At 36.6% G+C, this 18,868-nt stretch overlaps 1 protein-coding gene across 1 annotated transcript in view; it reads right to left on the reverse strand.

Moving 5' to 3' along the window:
• Positions 1–18,868, reverse strand: part of RELCH (RAB11 binding and LisH domain, coiled-coil and HEAT repeat containing) — a 109,601-nt gene that overhangs the window by 79,265 nt on the left and 11,468 nt on the right. Inside the window, 1 exon segment of the mRNA XM_030292259.1 lies at positions 6,335–6,424. Coding sequence (XP_030148119.1) covers positions 6,335–6,424 — 90 coding nt within the window.

Raw genomic sequence — 18,868 nt, forward strand, 5'->3', positions numbered from 1 at the left:
ATTGGTGAAAAGTTTAGGTGACTAAGAGCAAAACATTGAATGATCAAGGCACAGAAAGCCAGAAAAACCCATGTCAGACGGCAAGAATTTATATTTTTATGCACATCTACAAATACATTGCCAAATGTCACTAAAAGTTACCAATGCTTTGAGAAGATAGTGCTTATCAAAATGAATTCACTCTGCTGCATGTTTCTTAATATACAATATAGACTTTGAAAGACAAAGGCATATATATTTGAAGCTATAGGACATTTCTATAAAGGCACAGTATGATCAAGTAATTGCAGTTACATGAGAAAGTTTCACAAGAAAGTCTAAATAGTTATATTTACACATATACGAATTTGTCTCTTCTTTATTAAAAAACACTGGATTAAAGCTTAAAATTAAATATCCTATAAAGAGATAAATTGTACCAAAAGAGATACATTGTACCAAATAACCTCCAAGTATTTTTCACATATTTTAATTCTTCATAAAAATGTTTGAGGATGTTTATGTTTGTAAACAAACAAACAAACAACAACAACAACAGAAAAACACTGTAGGAACCAACTACCAACCTGTTCACTCCACTATCTCAAATCCTCTACGAGTAGCCTAACCCTACTGAAGGCAACTTTATTGGAACTAAAGTAGTAAGTGCAAAGGTGTAGGTATATTCTAATATTACATATTACAATCTTACCAAAATAATTAATGATTGCCAGTATAAACAACTCTAGAGTGGTTGTAACTGCTATTTACCAACGAGGGTTGGAGTACCGGTATTCTACCAGAGGTATCTGAGTGCTGCAAGATCATGTTCTCATGACTTTACATAAAGGTAAAATGTTAAATTTCAAAGCAGAAAAAAAAAAAAAATCAATCCTTTGTGGCCCAATCAATGTATCACTATGTATCACAAATATATTGAAATATTTGCTAGTCTAGGATATTTTGGCACAGAACTCAAAATATTATTTTAGAAAATTTTTTCCATAACTCTGATATAACTCTGATCAGAGTCAAGTATTTCTTCATTCCTGTTCCTGTTCATTGTTGAAGAGTCCCAATCGACAGGGCTGAGCCAAGGTCCTTGCCATGGTAGACATGAAACAGTCTTCTTTCAAGTCAGAATTTCCTGGTTTATTTTTTTTTTCAAAGAGATTTGACTTCATAATAAAATACCACTTCCCCATTTTTTTTCTTAATGTTTATTTATTTTTGAGAGAGAGCATGAACACGGGGGGGGGGGGCAGAAGGAGAGGGAAAGAGAGAATCCCAAGCAGGCTCCATGGTATCAACACAAAGCCGGACATGGGGCTCAAACCCACGAACCGTGAGATCATGACATGCGCCAAAGTTGGACGCTCAACTGACTGAGCCAGGTACCACAACTATTTCCCCATTTTTATTACTTATTTTATTATCCCAGGAACAGTTCTAAGAAATAGGAAAATTCTTTTAAGAATATGAGTTAAAATACAAATCTATTCCTAAAATGATACAAAAATCGTAAGGCAGTACCATCACTACCCCTCCGGGGTTTAGAGAATTCTCCCTGCCTATTATAAACGTCAGAAAGGAATACTACTTACTGTTAGGCAAGACTAGTAGATAGTGAAAAATAAATGAATGGAAGCAAGACGCAATCTCCATAGTTTATAAACATTTAGTTTTCTGTTCATCCTAGTGAGAACCTGCTCAGGTTCTCTCATAGAATCCTCTGTCACTCATCCCAAAGCTGATGTTTTTCAGGGTACTATCTTTGGTCCTTTTCTTACCCTACATACCCCACTGGATTGATATTTACTCTTATGGTTTTAACTGTGACAACTACTCCGAAGATTCAAAAATCTTTAAATCTTTTCCCAAAGATACAGTCCTACCTAATTACCTCGAGGACATGCCCACCTGAATGTCTCATAGGTTTTGAATTTGATTCTATCTAAATGAATTTCATCCTCCTCTCAAATCTGCTCTCCTTCTTCCTCCTGCAGCCTCTCTCCATTAATGGCACCACTATCTATCCAGATGCCCCAACAGGAAACCTGGAGATTACTCTTCACTTATCCCTTGTGCTTACTCAGTCCACATGTATTAAATGTCCAAGCCATATTAATTCCAACCCTTGAATAACCCTTTAAAAAGCTATTCACCTCAATTGTCTCTGCAATTGTCCTAGTTCAGACCTTTATGACTTAACATATAAATTACAACACCCTAGGGATGCCCAGGCGGCTCAGGTCAGTTCAGCATCTAACTCTTGATTTCGGCTCAGGTCATGATCTCACAGTTGGGAGATCAAGTCCCATGTCAGGCTCGTGCTCATCGTATAGCATACTCGGGATTCTCTCTCTCTGCCCCTCCCCAGCTCGTTCTTCCCTCTCTCTCAAGTAAATAAACTTAAAAAAAAATCATAACACCCTATAACCATATTAAAAGCTTGTTGCCTTTAAAGTCTTGTTGGAGCATCTATCCCATTTCAAATCACGCAAAATCATAAAGATTTAAGTAAGGCTCAAAATAAGAAAAACAAAATGTATTACTAATAGGAAGTATAGATATCTGTACCACGAGAGAAATACATAAGAAAGAGACAAATGGGCTTATTTAATCTGGTAAATCTGGACATGTATTCTGCAGGCCAAGAGTTAAGGGATGAGAGGGCTATTGATGCTCCTTCTTCGTCAGGGAACAGGCCAGGTTATTTCCCAGGCAAAAATCAGATCATTTTAGAATGTATACTAGATTATGTAAGCTCTGTAAAGGCTTCAAATGTCTACTTTGTTGGTTATTGTTAACAGAACAGCATAATACCTTGAGTAGAGTAAGCACTCCACAAATATTAGTTGAACGAATGGATATTCAGAGACTCTGATGCTAAAAGACAGATCATGTGAAACTGAGACAGGGTTATCCGTGGTTCCAAAATTAACAAGGTCCTTACCACAGTCTCTAAAGTACTGAATATTTATTTATATTACAGATACGGACATTTTCAGGACCAATTCCTTGACAGCAGGAACTTTTATCTATTTCATGCTTCTATATCTAGTGCCTAACACATAGCAGATGCTTAGAATGTCTAAAATAAACTTTAAAATGGCAGTCTCAACATTTAAAATAGACATGTCCCTTGCTATCTTTAAGAAAACTTGAAAATTTAAGGGGTGAACTGTATACGTACTAACACTATATTTCTTTAATAACATACAGAACACTAAGGTTAATAAGCTCATTTTGGTTTGGTGTCTACTATTTTTTAAATCATTTTTATGTGAAAATTTACACTTCTAAATTCAGAAATGGAAAATATTTAAAATGAAAAGCTTTTTAAAAATTTACTTCTTTTAAAAGAAAATGGCTATGTTGAAATCATCTTGTATGGGAAAGACATGATTCTGCTATCCATATGAATGTACAGATGGGTTAAAGTGACAGGCTGATAATAAAAGATAAATCGTGGGCTCTGGAATAAAAACTTATGTCCTGATCCCTTATCATACAGAGGCTACTGGGCAAATTTGTTAATCGTGATGAGCCTCAGTTTTCTGATCTATAAAATAAGGATATCATGACCTATTCTTCAGGACTGTTAACAAGATTAAATAAATAAAATATTTTACACAAAGCACTCCAGCACAGTGCCTGGCACAGAGCAGATGCTCAAGAAACATTAGTTCATTTTGAGATGTCTTCCTCTTTGAAGAAAACCTATACAGACTTGAAAAAATAACCAGATTTTTAAATTTAGGAAAAGGATGGTAAGAATGATGCTGAAAATGAACTCAAATCGATACCTGTGTTACCTATAAACTCCTGCCCAAGATGAGTATAGAAAAATTTAATAAAGACATTTCTGTTCTTTCTTAGTGAGGTTTACATGGGATCCAGTCACAGATGACAGAATCTTTTCTGGATTATTGGTCTTTTGATAAGCTTTTTAGTTACTACCAATGATTAGCAAAGAGTCAAAAATCTTTTTGAAAATGGGAACTGTGATTAATTGAAACTTTTTCATAAAGTATCACCCACATATCACATACTAGGTTCAATAATAGGCAATGGTACAAAAGCTAGGTCTAAATGCTACTCTCTTGTAACACATGTTTTCCTTCCCTTTTCCAATGAAGATGAAAGATAGCATTTATTTACATATTAGCACTGTATAATGATCAAAAATTACCTTATCTCCCCAAACCTAGACACAGAGTATAATCTTTAGATTAAAACTACAAGGTCAAAACCACCATGCATTTACAACATTTCGTTCTTAGTTATGTTTGGTTATATAACATTTTGCTTTTACATCAATGTTTCCCCTAAACAGAAACACTAAAATACCTAAATAATGAGAATAATGATGAACCCCTTAAATCTGACTAAATCTAAAATTTAGGTTTTCGAAATTAAAGGAAATAAGATAATTATGTGATCCATTTTGGGGTAGGAGTTACTTTCTAATTACATAACCATTTGAACAATAACACAATGTACAAAACCAGATATATTTGATTAGTCTAATAAATTACCATGTATTTAATATTTAATATATAACAGAAAATATCTAACATCTAACATATACTATATAATTATACAACACAATACTTAACAAATACTAAAATAAGATAAATTAGTCCCCAAAGTATTCAAATAATTTCCATTTAATCTATTAATTTTAAGATATTACTGATGTGATTTATTGTTTTGATACAACAGTCAATAAATAATGCTTATGACTAAATCATGATTTCACATAGGGAGCCACATTAAACTCTTCCAGTGACTTCCCCCATTCAATTGATATTGCTACTATTTACACTGCTGAATCCTCTTAGCTTCTGCTAAACTGAAAACAGTTTCATCAGTTTTGTTTCCTAAGACATACAATATCATCTGAGATTTAAAATTATTCATTATTTCTATTCTTGAGCAATGAATGAAAATCATATATTGAAATGTCATTTTTAATTAGGTCAAACCTCATTCTTCCTGCTAAGAGGTAGTGTATTGGACAGTCAGTGTGGGCTCTGTTGCTGGGCTATCTGCATTTAAATTCTAGCCCTGCCACTTAAGTCTTATATAATCCCTCTGAGTGTCTTCAGTTTACTGGGGAGGAGAGGATGATGACAACCCTGTAAAGTCAATGAGTTAATAATACACATTTAGAACAGTGATTAGAATAGAGCAAGTGCTACATAAAAATTGGCACTCACTTTTATTCATAATGACCGTGAAAGGTAAATATTTGGTAGATCGTAATAAACTTCTCACAGTAAATGGAAGAAAAATTCAACAGAGTTGGTCTAGAAAGGAACCCTCATTATGGGTATTCCCTGACATTATGGATATTCCCTGATCCCATACTGCCCCCATGGGCTCCATCTGTCCCATGTGGCATCCCTCTTGTACCAGGAGGGTTCACCATGCTGGTGGAGAGCAAAATACCTAACTGATGTCTGTCTGCTTTCCCCATCTAAGAACCAATGTTCTACGAAAACTACAATTCCTATAAAGCACTCAAGAATGACTTCAATTACAGACAGCCACAGCTTTGAGGCACCTGACAGGTACCAGCTATTCGGACGCTAAAGGAGCCAAGCCTACCAATTACATTGGTAATTTTCTGGATGGACCCCGACCAGAATCCTACTGGCTTCATTAGATGAGGGCAGAACACAGTGAGTACAAATTGGTCTTCTGAAGTTCTTACAGATACAATGGTGCTGCCTAGAAGGCAGAACTGATGGGAAGGTGGAGATGGGAAGGAGATTGGTATAAATAACCAAGCATTTAGAAAGAGTGTTGGTCTTCTTATTGGAATAAACAAGGTCCTGGAGGTCTCTGCTGTGCCACATATTAACCCTTTATTTTCTGGCACAGAGGAAGGTCAAGGGAAATTTCTGGAGGGATGCTGTGAAGACTAAGGAGCATTTACACATCTCAAGGCAAAGTTTTATTGACCAACCAGCACGGAAGTATTTCAACCAATTTTCACAGTCAGTAGTGCTGTGTTGATATGTAACACCCAAATATCAGCTCTGGTTTGGAAGATCAAAGGAAACGGTTTTACACCAGTTAGAGAAGTACATGGTTGTCAACTGTTGCCCATAAACAGAACTAAGCGAATTTTAGGTATGCATAACCAGAAATGCACAGCAAGACTGGGAGAGGAAGCTGGGGATTAGGATGTTCCCTATAGCCAATAAATCAGTGACATAACTTTGGTATTACCTTTTATAATTATATTCATATACCAAACTGTAGAAGGAAGAGAATTCCTCAAGTCATTTTATTATTTCTTGAATGTGAAAGAATCCAAATCTGTCTTTACAATGTTACTCACCTGCCACTCTTTCATCTGTTTCCCTGTTCCCATCATCTGAGTATCTTGCAAAGTCTAAAGAATCAAGAGTACTGATGCTCCCAGCTCGATCTGTAATAATGAGAAAAATAAAAGAAATTTATTTTTATTTAATTGTCAAGGTAAAACACTAGAAATCACTTACCTATGATTATTATCAGTTAATAAAACTATGATTCTAAATTCTATTAAAACAGGGATGCCTGGGTGGCTCAGTTGGTTGAGCATCCAACTCCTGATTTCTGCTAGGGCCATGGGATCGAGCCCCATGTCAGGCTCCACATGTGGAGCTTAAAGTCAATCAATCTCTCTTTCTCTCTCTCTCTCTCTCTCTCTCTCTCCCTGCCCCTTGCTCCTGCTACTGCTCTCTCTCTCTAAAATAAATAAATAAATTTTACTGAAACAATAAACTAAGGTAAAAGTGCTCACACCAATTAAACTATTTTCTTTTTAAGTTTATTTATTTATTTTGAGAGAGAGCACACCAGCAAGGGAGGGGCAGAGAGAGGGAGAGACAGAATCCCAACCAGGCTCGACACTCAGTGTGGAGCCCAGCTCAGGGCTCAGTCTTACGTGAGATCATGACCTGAGCTGAAATTAAAAGTTTGGCGCTTAACCAACTGAGCCACCCAGGTACCCCTCAATTAGACTACTTTAAAATAACTAAAGTTTCCCTGCTCCCAACTCTGGCTAGCTCCTTAACAATGTGCACACAGGCAGATTGCAACCAGTCCTGTTAAAGACAAAAAACAAAACAAAACAAAACAAAACAAAACTGAAATGAAATTTGAGCTACTGTCTGAGAGTTTGCAGACTGAATTCTAGAAAATAATTTCCAATGAAAAAAACAACACTTTTTGAAAAAATATAACAACATAGCACACATTTGTCCACCATACAGTCCAAAACTACTTCATACACAAGAACCAGTAAAATGTGACCCAGTCTCAAGACTAAACACAATCAATGAGGACCAACCCGAAGATAATCCAGATATTGGAGTTAATAGACTAAGATTTAAAAATAACTACTAAAACTATGTTCAGTGAAGTAGAAGAATATGTGCATACAATGAAAAAAAAGGAGAAAAGTCTTAGCAGAAAAACAGAGAATATCAAAAATACCTATGGAAATCCTAATATAGGAAATTATCTGAAATTTAAAATCCTCTAAACAGTTTAATAACAAAATGGAAATAACTGAGGAAGGAGTCAGTGACCTTCAAGATAGATGAATAGACATTATACAATCTTAAGAACAGAGAGGGGAAAAAAAGATTAAAAAAAATTAAGAGCTCAGGGACCTATGGGAAAATAATGAAAGATCTGATAAATGTGAAACTGGGGTCAACAATAGGTAAGACAAGAGATGGGACAGATACAAATTCAAAAAGCTCAAAAAACACTAATGAAGTTAAAGAGAACAGAAATTAGGCACATCATAATCAAACTGTTGAAAACCAAAAATAAGGAAGAGAAGATATTAAAGGCAGCCAGAGAAAAATATTATTTTACATATAGGGGAACAGCAGTTTGAATGACTGCTGATTCCTCATAAAAACCCCATGAAACCAAAGATATCCAGATTGAAAAGGAAGAAGTACAACTATTTCTATTTTAAATATAAAAAAACTATGGAACCCACTAAAAGATAATTAGACCTAAGAAGTAAGTTTCTAAAAGTTGCAGAACATAAGATCAACACACAAAATTCAAATTTTTAGATACTAGCAATGAACAATCCTAAGGCAAAAAAAAAAAAAAAAATTATTTTTAAATTTCATTTCCGGATTGCCTGGGTGGCTTAATTGGTTAAGTGTCCAACGTAGGCTCAGGTCATGATCTTGCTGTTCATGAGTTCAAGCCCTGCACTGGGCTCTGTGCTGACAGCTCAGAGTCTGGAGCCTGCTTTGGATTTTGTGTCTCCCTCTCTTTCTCCCTTCCCCTTCTCATACTCTGTCTTTCTCTCTGTCTCAAAAATAAATAAACACGAAAAAAATTAAAAAAAAATCCATTTCCAATAACATACAAAAGAATAAAATACTTAAGAAAGACACCCCAAGCTCAGAGATGAGAAGATCCATCCATGTTAGCGCAGCAAAAATCCTTAATACACAGATTCAATGGAAACCTTGCAATCCCTATTTAAAAAAAAATCTTTGCTGAGGGGCGCCTGGGTGGCTCAGTCGGTTAAGCGGCCGACTTCGGCTCAGGTCACGATCTCGCGGTCCGTGAGTTCGAGCCCCGTGTCGGGCTCTGTGCTGACAGCTCAGAGCCTGGAGCCTGTTTCAGATTCTGTGTCTCCCTCTCTCTCTGACCCTCCCTTGTTCATGCTCTGTCTCTCCCCGTCTCAAAAATAAATAAAACCTTTAAAAAAAATCTTTGCTGACTTTTCCCCCCTTCTTTTGCAAATATTGAGAAATTAATCCTAGAAAAAGCAATCTTTTTTTTTAATGTTTATTTTTGAGAGAGAGAGAGAGAGAGAGAGATTGAGAGAGAGAGCGAGCAACAGTGGGAAGAGGCAGAGAGAAAGGGAGACCAAGATTCTGACGCAGGCTCCCTGCCACCTGCACAAATCTGGATGCAGGGCTCGAAACCCATGAACTGTCAGATCATGACCTGAGCAGAAGTCAGATGTTCAACTGACTGAGCCACTCAGGCACACCGCAATCTTTTTTTTAAAAAAAAGTTTATTCATTTGAGTAATCTCTACACCCAATGTGGGGCTTGAACTCACGACCCCAAGATCAAGAGCTGCATGCTCTTCCGACTCAGCCAGCCAGGCACCCCCAAAGCTGAAGCAATCTTGTAAAAGAATAAGGTATACAAAAGGCTAATGGGTACACTGAAGGATGCTCAACACCATTTGTCATTAGGGAAATGAAAATCAAACCACAATGAATTACCATTTCAAACCCACGAGATGCCTATAATCAAGCAGACAATGCTAACATGTGTTTCAGAGGATGTGGAGAAAGCAGAAACTGCATACATTGCTGGCTGGAATGTAAAATGGCTCCACAATTTTGGAAAAGTTTGGTAGTTCCTCAACATAGAATTCTCATATGGTATATACCACCCTAGGTATATACCCAAGAGAAATGGAAACCTACATCGACACAAAAGCTTGTTCATGAGTGTTCACTCACAATATTATTCACAATGACAACAAAACACAAATGAATCAAATGTCCATCAAGTGATGAATGGATAAATAAAATGTGGTATATCCATAAAATGGAGTATTAGGGAAAAAGTACTCACACATGTTACAATGTAGATAAACCCTGAAAATATGCTAAGTGAAAGAAGCCAGACACATAAGGTCATACTGTATTATTTCATTCATATGAAATGTCTAGAATAGGCATATCCACAAAACACAAAATAGATCAGTGGTGATAGAGGAGAATGAATAGTGACTACTAATGGATATAGGATTTCTTTTAGGGGTGATGAAAATGTTCTGGAATACAGAAGAGTAATGATCATATAATTTTGTAAATACACTAAAACAATTGAATTGTACCCTTTAAATGGTGAATTTTGGGTATATGAATTATACCTTACTTTAATAGAAAGACAAAAAAGTCCAAGTGTTTGCCAAGATGGGGACAAATTAGAACTCTCATATATTGCTGGTGGGAATGTAAAATGGTGCAGCCACTCTGGAAAATAGTTGGCAATTCTTCAAAAGGCTAAACACTGGAGGTACCAGATGACCCAAGGCAATTCCTCTTCCATCCAAAACAAATGCAAATGTATGTCCACACAAAATCTTGTGTATGATTGTTCCAGCAGCATTATGCACAACGGCAAAAAAAGTGGAAAGAACAAAACACCTATTAATTGATGAATGGAGAAATAAAATGTAGCATATACACCCATAGGACTGACTGTTACTCAGCACTAGAAAGGACTGAAATACTGATACATGTTACAACATGATGAAGCTTGAATGTATGCTAAGTGAAAGAAGCCAGTCACAAAATAGCCACATATTACATGTAAGAAATGAACAAAATAGGCAACACTATAGAGGTAGAAAGTAGATTAAGTAATTTCCTAGGGCTGGAGGATGGAGGTGAATAGGATGTGTGATAACGGGTGAGAAATTTCTTTTTGGGGTGATGAATATGATCTAAATTTAGATTAGATGGCTGCACAACTCTATAAATATACTAAAAACAACTGAATCATACACTCCAAATGGGTGAATTTTAAGATAAATTCTGCCTACATAAAACTATTAATTTAAAAAAAGGAACAACTCTGGAGTCGCAATGAGAAAAAATGCAATTCAAATTCTGTATTCAACAAAAATATCCTTCTCAAATGAAGGCAAGTAAACTTAATCAGTTCCCTAAATATTTTTCACCAAAGGTCCTTGTGCCTCAAGATGCTCCTAAGAAGAGTTTTAAAAAAAGAAAGAAACAAATATACAGGTGTGTATGTGTGTAACCTCAGGTTTTATAGAGCGCATCAGTGTATCAAAGAATCATAAAAGTCGTGAGGTAAAGCAAAATAAGATAGCATTTCCCCAAATCATTTATCCAACACATTCCTTTTTTGAGTATCTATGTATTACCACAAGGAGGTAATGTTACTCAGAACACATTTTGAAAAGAACTGCTTTCCCTATTTTCTGTAACTTAAAAGCATTCATTTGTTAAAAGAAATAATGTGTTAGAACAGCGGTTGGCCAGCCAAGGCCTGAGCCAAATATGGCCTGAGGCCTGTGTTTATATGATTCCCATACTAAGGGTGGTTTTAATGTTCCATCATTTATTCATCCACCAAACACGTACGAAGCACCATAATCTGTGCCAGGTACTGTTGTCGATTCTGGGTACATAACCAGCGAAAAAGACAGAAGAAAGACATAGTATGCCAAAAGATCAAGTACGATGCAGAAAAGTACAACGACAGGAAAGGAAAAATTAATTTATACAAAAATATCTCAACTCTTATTAGATCTCTGTGATGTAGTTGTTTTTTTGTTGTTGTTTTTTGTTTTGTTTTTTTTCAACGTTTATTTATTTTTGGGACAGAGAGAGACAGAGCATGAACGGGGGAGGGGCACAGAGAGAGGGAAACACAGAATCGGAAACAGGCTCCAGGCTCCGAGCCATCAGCCCAGGGCCTGACTCGGGGCTCGAACTCACGGACCGCGAGATCGTGACCTGGCTGAAGTCGGACGCTTAACCGACTGCGCCACCCAGGCGCCCCAAAACTGGTTTTTCAAAGAAGCTTTTCAAGGCAGGCGGTTCCTCCTTAGTAAACACTAGCTCAGCTTTCTACTGTTTCCAAGATAGTACACAACTGCCTAGCTTTCCTACTCTGAAGACACTGTAGGATTTTGCAAGTGTTGGGGCCTTTATTATAAAAATATATTGCTGTTTTCCTGTTTAGGAAACAATAAAAAGAAATGAGAGACTCAAATATTCCAATTAGGTAAAGGCTTAGTGAACTGCACTTAACGCTTGAACACCCTTCACACCCTATTACTATCTGTCAGGGACCATCTTAAGTGCAGGGGATTCTGAGTCAGCAAGACTGACAAGGTCCCCATTCTTAGAGAAAAGTCTACAGTGGAGACGAGAACATTAAGTAAAAAAGAAAATCAATCAATCAATTGATTAATTCCAAGGATCAAAATGGCATAAAGAAAATAAAAGAAGACAAGGCCAGAAGAGTAGGTAGTTGCAGGTTGGGGTGTAATATTAGTGTGCTCAGAGAAAGCCCTTCTGAGGAGGTGAGAATGAGGTATAAGAGTTTCAGACAGATCTGAGTCAGGAACAACAGAGGCTAGTGTAAACAATCTGAAACCCACTGTAAACAGTCTGAATTTTATTTCAAATACAAAGAGAAACAACAAAGCATACAATTCTTAGAAAATCATTTTGGCTCATATATTTGGCTTATATATGCCATATGCAAAAGTGGTTTGTAGACACAGCAATTAAGCCAGAGAGTATTATGCTAAGTGAAGTAAGTCAGAGAAAGGCAAATACCATACGATTTCACTCATACGCGGAATTTAAGAAACATAACAAACGAGCAAAGGGAAAAAAAAGTGAGAGAGAGAGAAGCAAACCAAGAAACAGATGTTTTCTGTTGAACAAACTGATGGTTACCAGAGGGGATGGGTTAAACAGGTGATGGGGATTAAGGAGCGGAGCTCACTTGTGATGGGCACTGGGTGTTGTATGGAAGTGACGAATCACTAAAGTCTACACCTGAAACTAGTATTAACTGCATGTTCACTGGAATTTAAATGAAAACTTAAAAAACGATAAAATGAAAATTTTAAAAAGAGGCTATTACAGTCATGCAGGTAAGAGATAATCAGATTTAAGCCGGAAAAGTGGCAGCGGAAATGTGAGAAGTGGTCAGATTCAGTTTATGTTTTTAATGTAGAACCACATGTCCTGCTAATACAACGATGTGGGTTTAAGTAAAAAAGAGAAAACAAAATGACTCCTACAGACTTCATTTATTGAATTTATAATACGACATACAGAAGGTGAACAGAGGAGCCTCACAGGTTCTGTGTTTTAAGTGCACGGTAGTGGTGGGGGAGAGTCCTTAGCTTTCACCAGATTTGTAAGTATCCCTAAACAGAGAACACTATATAAACATTCTCACTTAAGTGAAGAAATCAAAGCTGATACTTACTAAGGGTGACCTATCTGGCTAATGCAAAAAAGGGAAAAACTAGAGGCTAGGTTGTCTTTTATTAAAATGAGCCGCTTTACACAGTACTTACTATTTATGTTGATGTAAGGAAATAGACCAGCTGTGTTGAGAAAGCACAATATGGACGACTCAATGCAAATTATAGAAACATAGATTTGGACCCCACCTAGGGTGCCCCCATTAAAAAAAAATGTTTTTGTTAAAATAATCTCTATATCCTATGTGGGCTCAAACTTACAACCCCAATATCAAGAGTCACATGCTCTTCAACTGAGCCAGCCAGGCAGGCACCCCCTCATAATCTTCTTTTAAACCAATCAGTACATGGCAATGATTGAAATGATTTCACTCTTCAAATACAGCTAGGTCATTATCAATGTACCTTACCTTTAAATTCCTATTAAGGTGAACTAAGTAAAATTCTATATGTAGCACTCTTCTTAGAACACTGCGTTTGTATCCAGAGAAGCATTTAATTTCCTTATAATTTAATTATACCTGATAAATAATAACTTGCTATTAATTTAAGTTTCAACACAGCATAAACAAAAATGACAAAAAACCCAAAATATTACAGTATCCCTCATTACAGCATAATTTTATGCATGTGCCAAGAAATAACAGCAATAGTAAACACAGAAGTGTCCAAAGTTCACCTTGAAAGGGCACCTGGCTGGCTCAGTTGGTAGAGTATGCTACTCTTGATCTCGGGGTCATGAGTTCGAGCCCCATGCTGGGTGGAGAGATTACTTAAAAAAAGTTCACATTAAAAATGAGTTGTACTCAGGAACACTACTCAGCAACCAAAAAACGACTAGTGGTATGTACAACAACATGAACCTCAGTGCTTTATGCTGAATGAAAGAAGCCTTACACAAGAGTACATACTGTAAAATTTCGTTTAAGTGGAGTTTTAGGACAGGCAATAGTAATTTATGGCAGAAAAAAATCATAACAGTGGTTCTTGGAGTGGGGTGCTACCTGGGAAGGAGCATGAGAGAACCTTTCGGGGGTGAAAGTAATGTATATATAGGCAGGAGTTTGGGTTATAACAGGTGTATTCTTTGGTTGAAACTCATCAAATGGTACACTTAAGACTTCTATATCTTGGGGCACCTGGGTGGCTCAGTCGGTTGAGTGACCAACTTTGGCTCAGGTCATGATCTCACGGTTTGTGAGTTCAAGCCCTGCATTGGTCTCTGCGCTGACAGCTCAGAGCCTGGAGCCTGCTTCGGATTCTGTTGTCTCCTTCTCTCTCTGCCCCTCCCCTGCTCATGCTCTGTCTCTCTCTGTCTCAGAAACAAATAAACATTAAAAAAAAAAAAAAAAAGACTTCTATATCTTATTGTCTTTATATCTTACCTTGAAAGAAAAATAATTCTAGATATTGAGCTCTTATTAATGACATGCATATTAAAGTATTTAGAGGAAAGTATACTGTTATCTGCAGCTTAATTTGAAAAGCATAAAAAAATAGGATGGATTTTTGGATGAACAGAGGGTTGAGAAATATCTAGATATGAGACAAAGAAAGTAAAAAAAAGTAAAAATAATAAAATTTGTTAAACACTGCTAGGATCCACTGACTCCTAGATTTTAATATTAGAGTTGTAACACTAGAAAATAGCTATTATTGTCTTAAATGACAAAAAAAAATTTTTCTTTTAATGTTTTCCCTCTACTGTTTGAAATTAAAGCTTATATGGTGAGAATCTGCTTTACCATGGAGGCTATTGATACATATTTCTTAAACTGCTTTCCAAAATAAGTATATACAGCAATCTAAATTCCATCTGTAGTAATGGCAATGCTTGGTATTATTATTTTTAATCTCACCAATTTAACATACCATAAAAGTATACCTTCCTTAATTATGCATCTCTAGTTCCTGGTGAACATGAACACTCTTTGAAAAAATATATTAGCCATCTACTTTTTTTTTTTTTTTAATGTTTTTATTTATTTTTGAGACAGAGAGAGACAGAGCATGAACGGGGGAGGGGCAGAGAGAGAGGGAGACACAGAACCGGAAGCAGGCTCCAGGCTCCGAGCCATCAGCCCAGAGCCCGACGCGGGGCTCAAACTCACGGACCGCGAGATCGTGACCTGGCTGAAGTCGGACGCTTAACCGACTGCGCCACCCAGGCGCCCCTTAGCCATCTACTTTAAGTGTGTGTGCAAATTTTCTATTCACATTCTTTGACCATGTATCTAACATCTAGATTTTCTGATATTAGTTTATCTGGCCATTACTGCCCTAACCAGAAACTCCACTTGAGCACTATATCCTCCACTCTTAGTCACATCTTAGCTCCTCATTCTGATCTCTCCAACATGTGTATTATGTATAAAACATGTATACCCAATAGGATGAACGTTTATCAACCAATATTCTGGTATTGTGACATCAGTCCTCACTGTTTTATTCCTGATTTTCATGGAATGCTAAGGACAATGTTGGTTGTGGGGTGCCTGGGTGGCTTAGTTGCTTAAGCATCTGACTCTTGGTTTCAGCTTTGGTCATGACTTTAAGGTTCGTGCTTCAAGCCCTGCATCAGGCTCCATGATGATAGCATGGAGCCTGCTTGGGATTCTCTCTCTCCCTCTCTCTCTCTGCCCCTCCCCTGCTCTTTCTCTCTCAAAATAATGAATAAACTTAAAAAAAAAAAAAGAATGCTGTTGGTTGTTGATTTCAGATTAGTATTTTTTTAAAGTTAAGAATTCATCTAATGTTCATTTTCTAAGTATGTCTTTCTTTTCCTCTTCATATTATGTTTAATCATACATACAGACCTAGGTGAGAGCTGTTTAACCACCATACATTATTTCTCCATTATACTGTTAGTATTTCTCTGCAATTTTCAAAGAACTCCTCTGTATAATGGGAAAGTCCTTGGGGAAAGCAAACATACACACAGTTTTCAAGTTGGCATTATTATGGCCATTGAAAAATATTTTCTAAATGTTTTTTTAGTCCAAGCCAACCACAACTTTATGTTTTCAAAAAAAAAAAAAAAAATATCTGACACCTGTCTAAATAATAACTAAGATGTCACAAAAGTAAAAATCTCCTAATTCACTTAAATTTGTTCTATTTCAGAAAAAAAAAACTACTAATGAAGAAAATAATTTCAATTTTGACTGAAATAACCTATAACAAATGTTGTAAAAGTACTTTGGATTTTCAGACTAATAACAGGTAATACTATAGGCTTAAGAGAAACATGCTTCTTTAGATTCAGCCACAATTCTTTTCCAAGGTAAGTGCCTTTCTAAATACTATTAAAAGAGAAAGAGTTTGAAACTTTTAACCTCTTTTATTAAGAAAGAAGCTATCATATTCTAATATGGAGTATGCCACAAAGCATTTCTTCAAATTCTAGGGTTATGTAACTTCTTAATAATTCACTTTATAACTCAAGAAACTGAATGGCTCAGAAGTTTCATCATAGTTGGCAAACCGGTAAAACCTGTATGTAGGTTTCAAATTAAGTCTGAGAACTAAATTCATTATGCACAGTGTGACTATAAAGCGTGCAGATTAATTTCATAAATCACATATGAAAGTCTCACATATATTTATTTTAATATTTTAGCACTATTGGCAGGATATACTTTTACAACAGTTCGAAAAACTGAAAAGGTATCTTTTATGGAAATTACATAGTACTTTAAAAACTAACTGTAGTTAGGGGCACTGGGTGGCTCAGTCGGTTAAGCAACAGGCTCTGTCAGCTGTGCTGACAGCTCAGAGCCTGGAGCCTGCTTCCGATTCTGTGTCTCCCTCTCTCTCTGCCCCTCCCTCGCTCATGCTCTGTCTCTCAAAAATAAATAAACATAAAAAAAAAAGAATTGAAAATTTTCACTATATACTCTTCTTTGTACCATCTAGTTTTGTTGGTATTTTGGTATTTTACCCCCAAAGGCATTTAATACTTTTTATAATGTGAGCATTTGATAATTAAAAAGTCATGAAAGTACCCAATTCATAATGAAAGGATAGGGAGAAAAGTATTACCAAACAATTAGCTTTATATTTGAATTCTTTCTGTAAAGGTGGTTTACTGAACCACGCCTAAATAAATCTATGTCATAGTAAATAACAAAGAAATATAAACTATAGAAATTCAAATATATAGAAAAATAATAAATTATCCTTAAACCTGAGGTTGTATATAAACATTTTAATATGTTAACCACTTAAATTAAGTATGGATCTTACAGATCTGGCAAGGACAAAACTTACATTTATATTTTCTGATCCTCAATTTTTCTCCAATGCTGGGGCTCATTTCACTGACCCCTACGTTCAAAATATTTGAAAACTAGAATATTAGAGATAGTCCAACCCCCACATTTTCACAGATGAGAACACAGAACTATGTATTCATTCAGTATTTAATAATCCTCAGTGGGGAATATAAATTTGGTTAAGAGTTGGTCCTTGCCTTAAATAGGCTTGTAAGTCACTGGAATTAAGTCATGTATATAGATAACAATGATACAATCAGATCACTGTACGTTAAAGATTCAATGAATTAATCTGTGAGTAAGGCAGGAGTAGAAATCAAGTCTCCCAGATTGTAGTCAGCTGTCTTTTTCTCTTTGTCACAAGATTCCACAATGGGCTAGGCTTCAAAGTCACAAGACTAAACCTTAAGAAAAGACTTAAATGCAGAAACTTTATAACAAACTATTTAAGTTAAAACTTCTATAGTGCTGGAGGATTTTGCCCTATGAACGGTTGTCAGGCAAAAAGGAGGGGTATTAATAACTATTATCAATAATTATTATTATATTTTGGGGGCAGTTAAGTGGTTCAGTCAGTTAAGCATCCTACTCCTAACTTCAGCTCAGGTCACGATCTCACAGTTCATGAGAGAGCCCACACCGGGCTCTGTGCAGACAGTGTGGAACCTGATTAGGAATCTCTCTCTCCTTCTCTCTGTGTTCCCCCACCCCCGCTTGCACATGTGTGCGTGCTCTCACTCAAAATAAATAAACATTAAAAAATTATTATTATTGCATTTTTAACATGTTCTGACCACTTGTTCTATGCCAGATGCTGTGCCAGACACTTTCCGCGTGTAACCTTCTTTAACCTTATAACAAACAGCCCCTCCACAAGAGGAGTCACCGCCATCTACCTCTTACAGTAGAGGAAACAAACAACGCAGAGTCGCACAGCTAGCAAGCGGCAGAGCAGAAATGTAATAAAGTCAAGCTCTCCGATGTGGAGGCCTGAGCTCTAAACCATTAAGTTCTCTTGAATAATAACTCAGGGCACGGAGGTTCAGATCTCCCAGGCTCCAGGTAAGCTGGGCTTGATAATGTGAATGGCCTCAGAAAGATCACACTTGACTGGGCTTTGCTCAGGCAAAGCTGAGGGAATAGGCTACAGAGGGAAAGGCTAATTCTCACAAGGAATATGCTAAACTCACATATTTAGAGCATACTACTATCTACCTAAAGGTCATTTCTTTAGCACATATTGCACATTTATTCAAAGCTTTTTGCCCGGCATGGTGTTAGGCGCTGGTGACACAAAGACAAAACATGGTCTCCTTTCAATACTCGTGTAAAATAAACATTTATAAATTGCCTACTTTAGGCTTTGGTTCCAGGTATGAAAGAAGACACAGATATGAGGCATAAACTCCAACTAACATCTTAAAAGAAAAAAAACCTAGTCAGCGAGGGGCGCCTGGGTGGCTCAGTCGGTTAAGCGTCTGACTTCAGCTCAGGTCCTGATCTCGCAGTCTGTGAGTTTGAGCCCCGCGTCGGCCTCTGTGCTGACAGTTCAGAGTCTGGAACCTGC

This window comes from Lynx canadensis, chromosome D3 (assembly GCF_007474595.2).
Source record: "Lynx canadensis isolate LIC74 chromosome D3, mLynCan4.pri.v2, whole genome shotgun sequence".
In the NCBI taxonomy this organism is placed as follows: Eukaryota; Metazoa; Chordata; class Mammalia; order Carnivora; family Felidae; genus Lynx; species Lynx canadensis.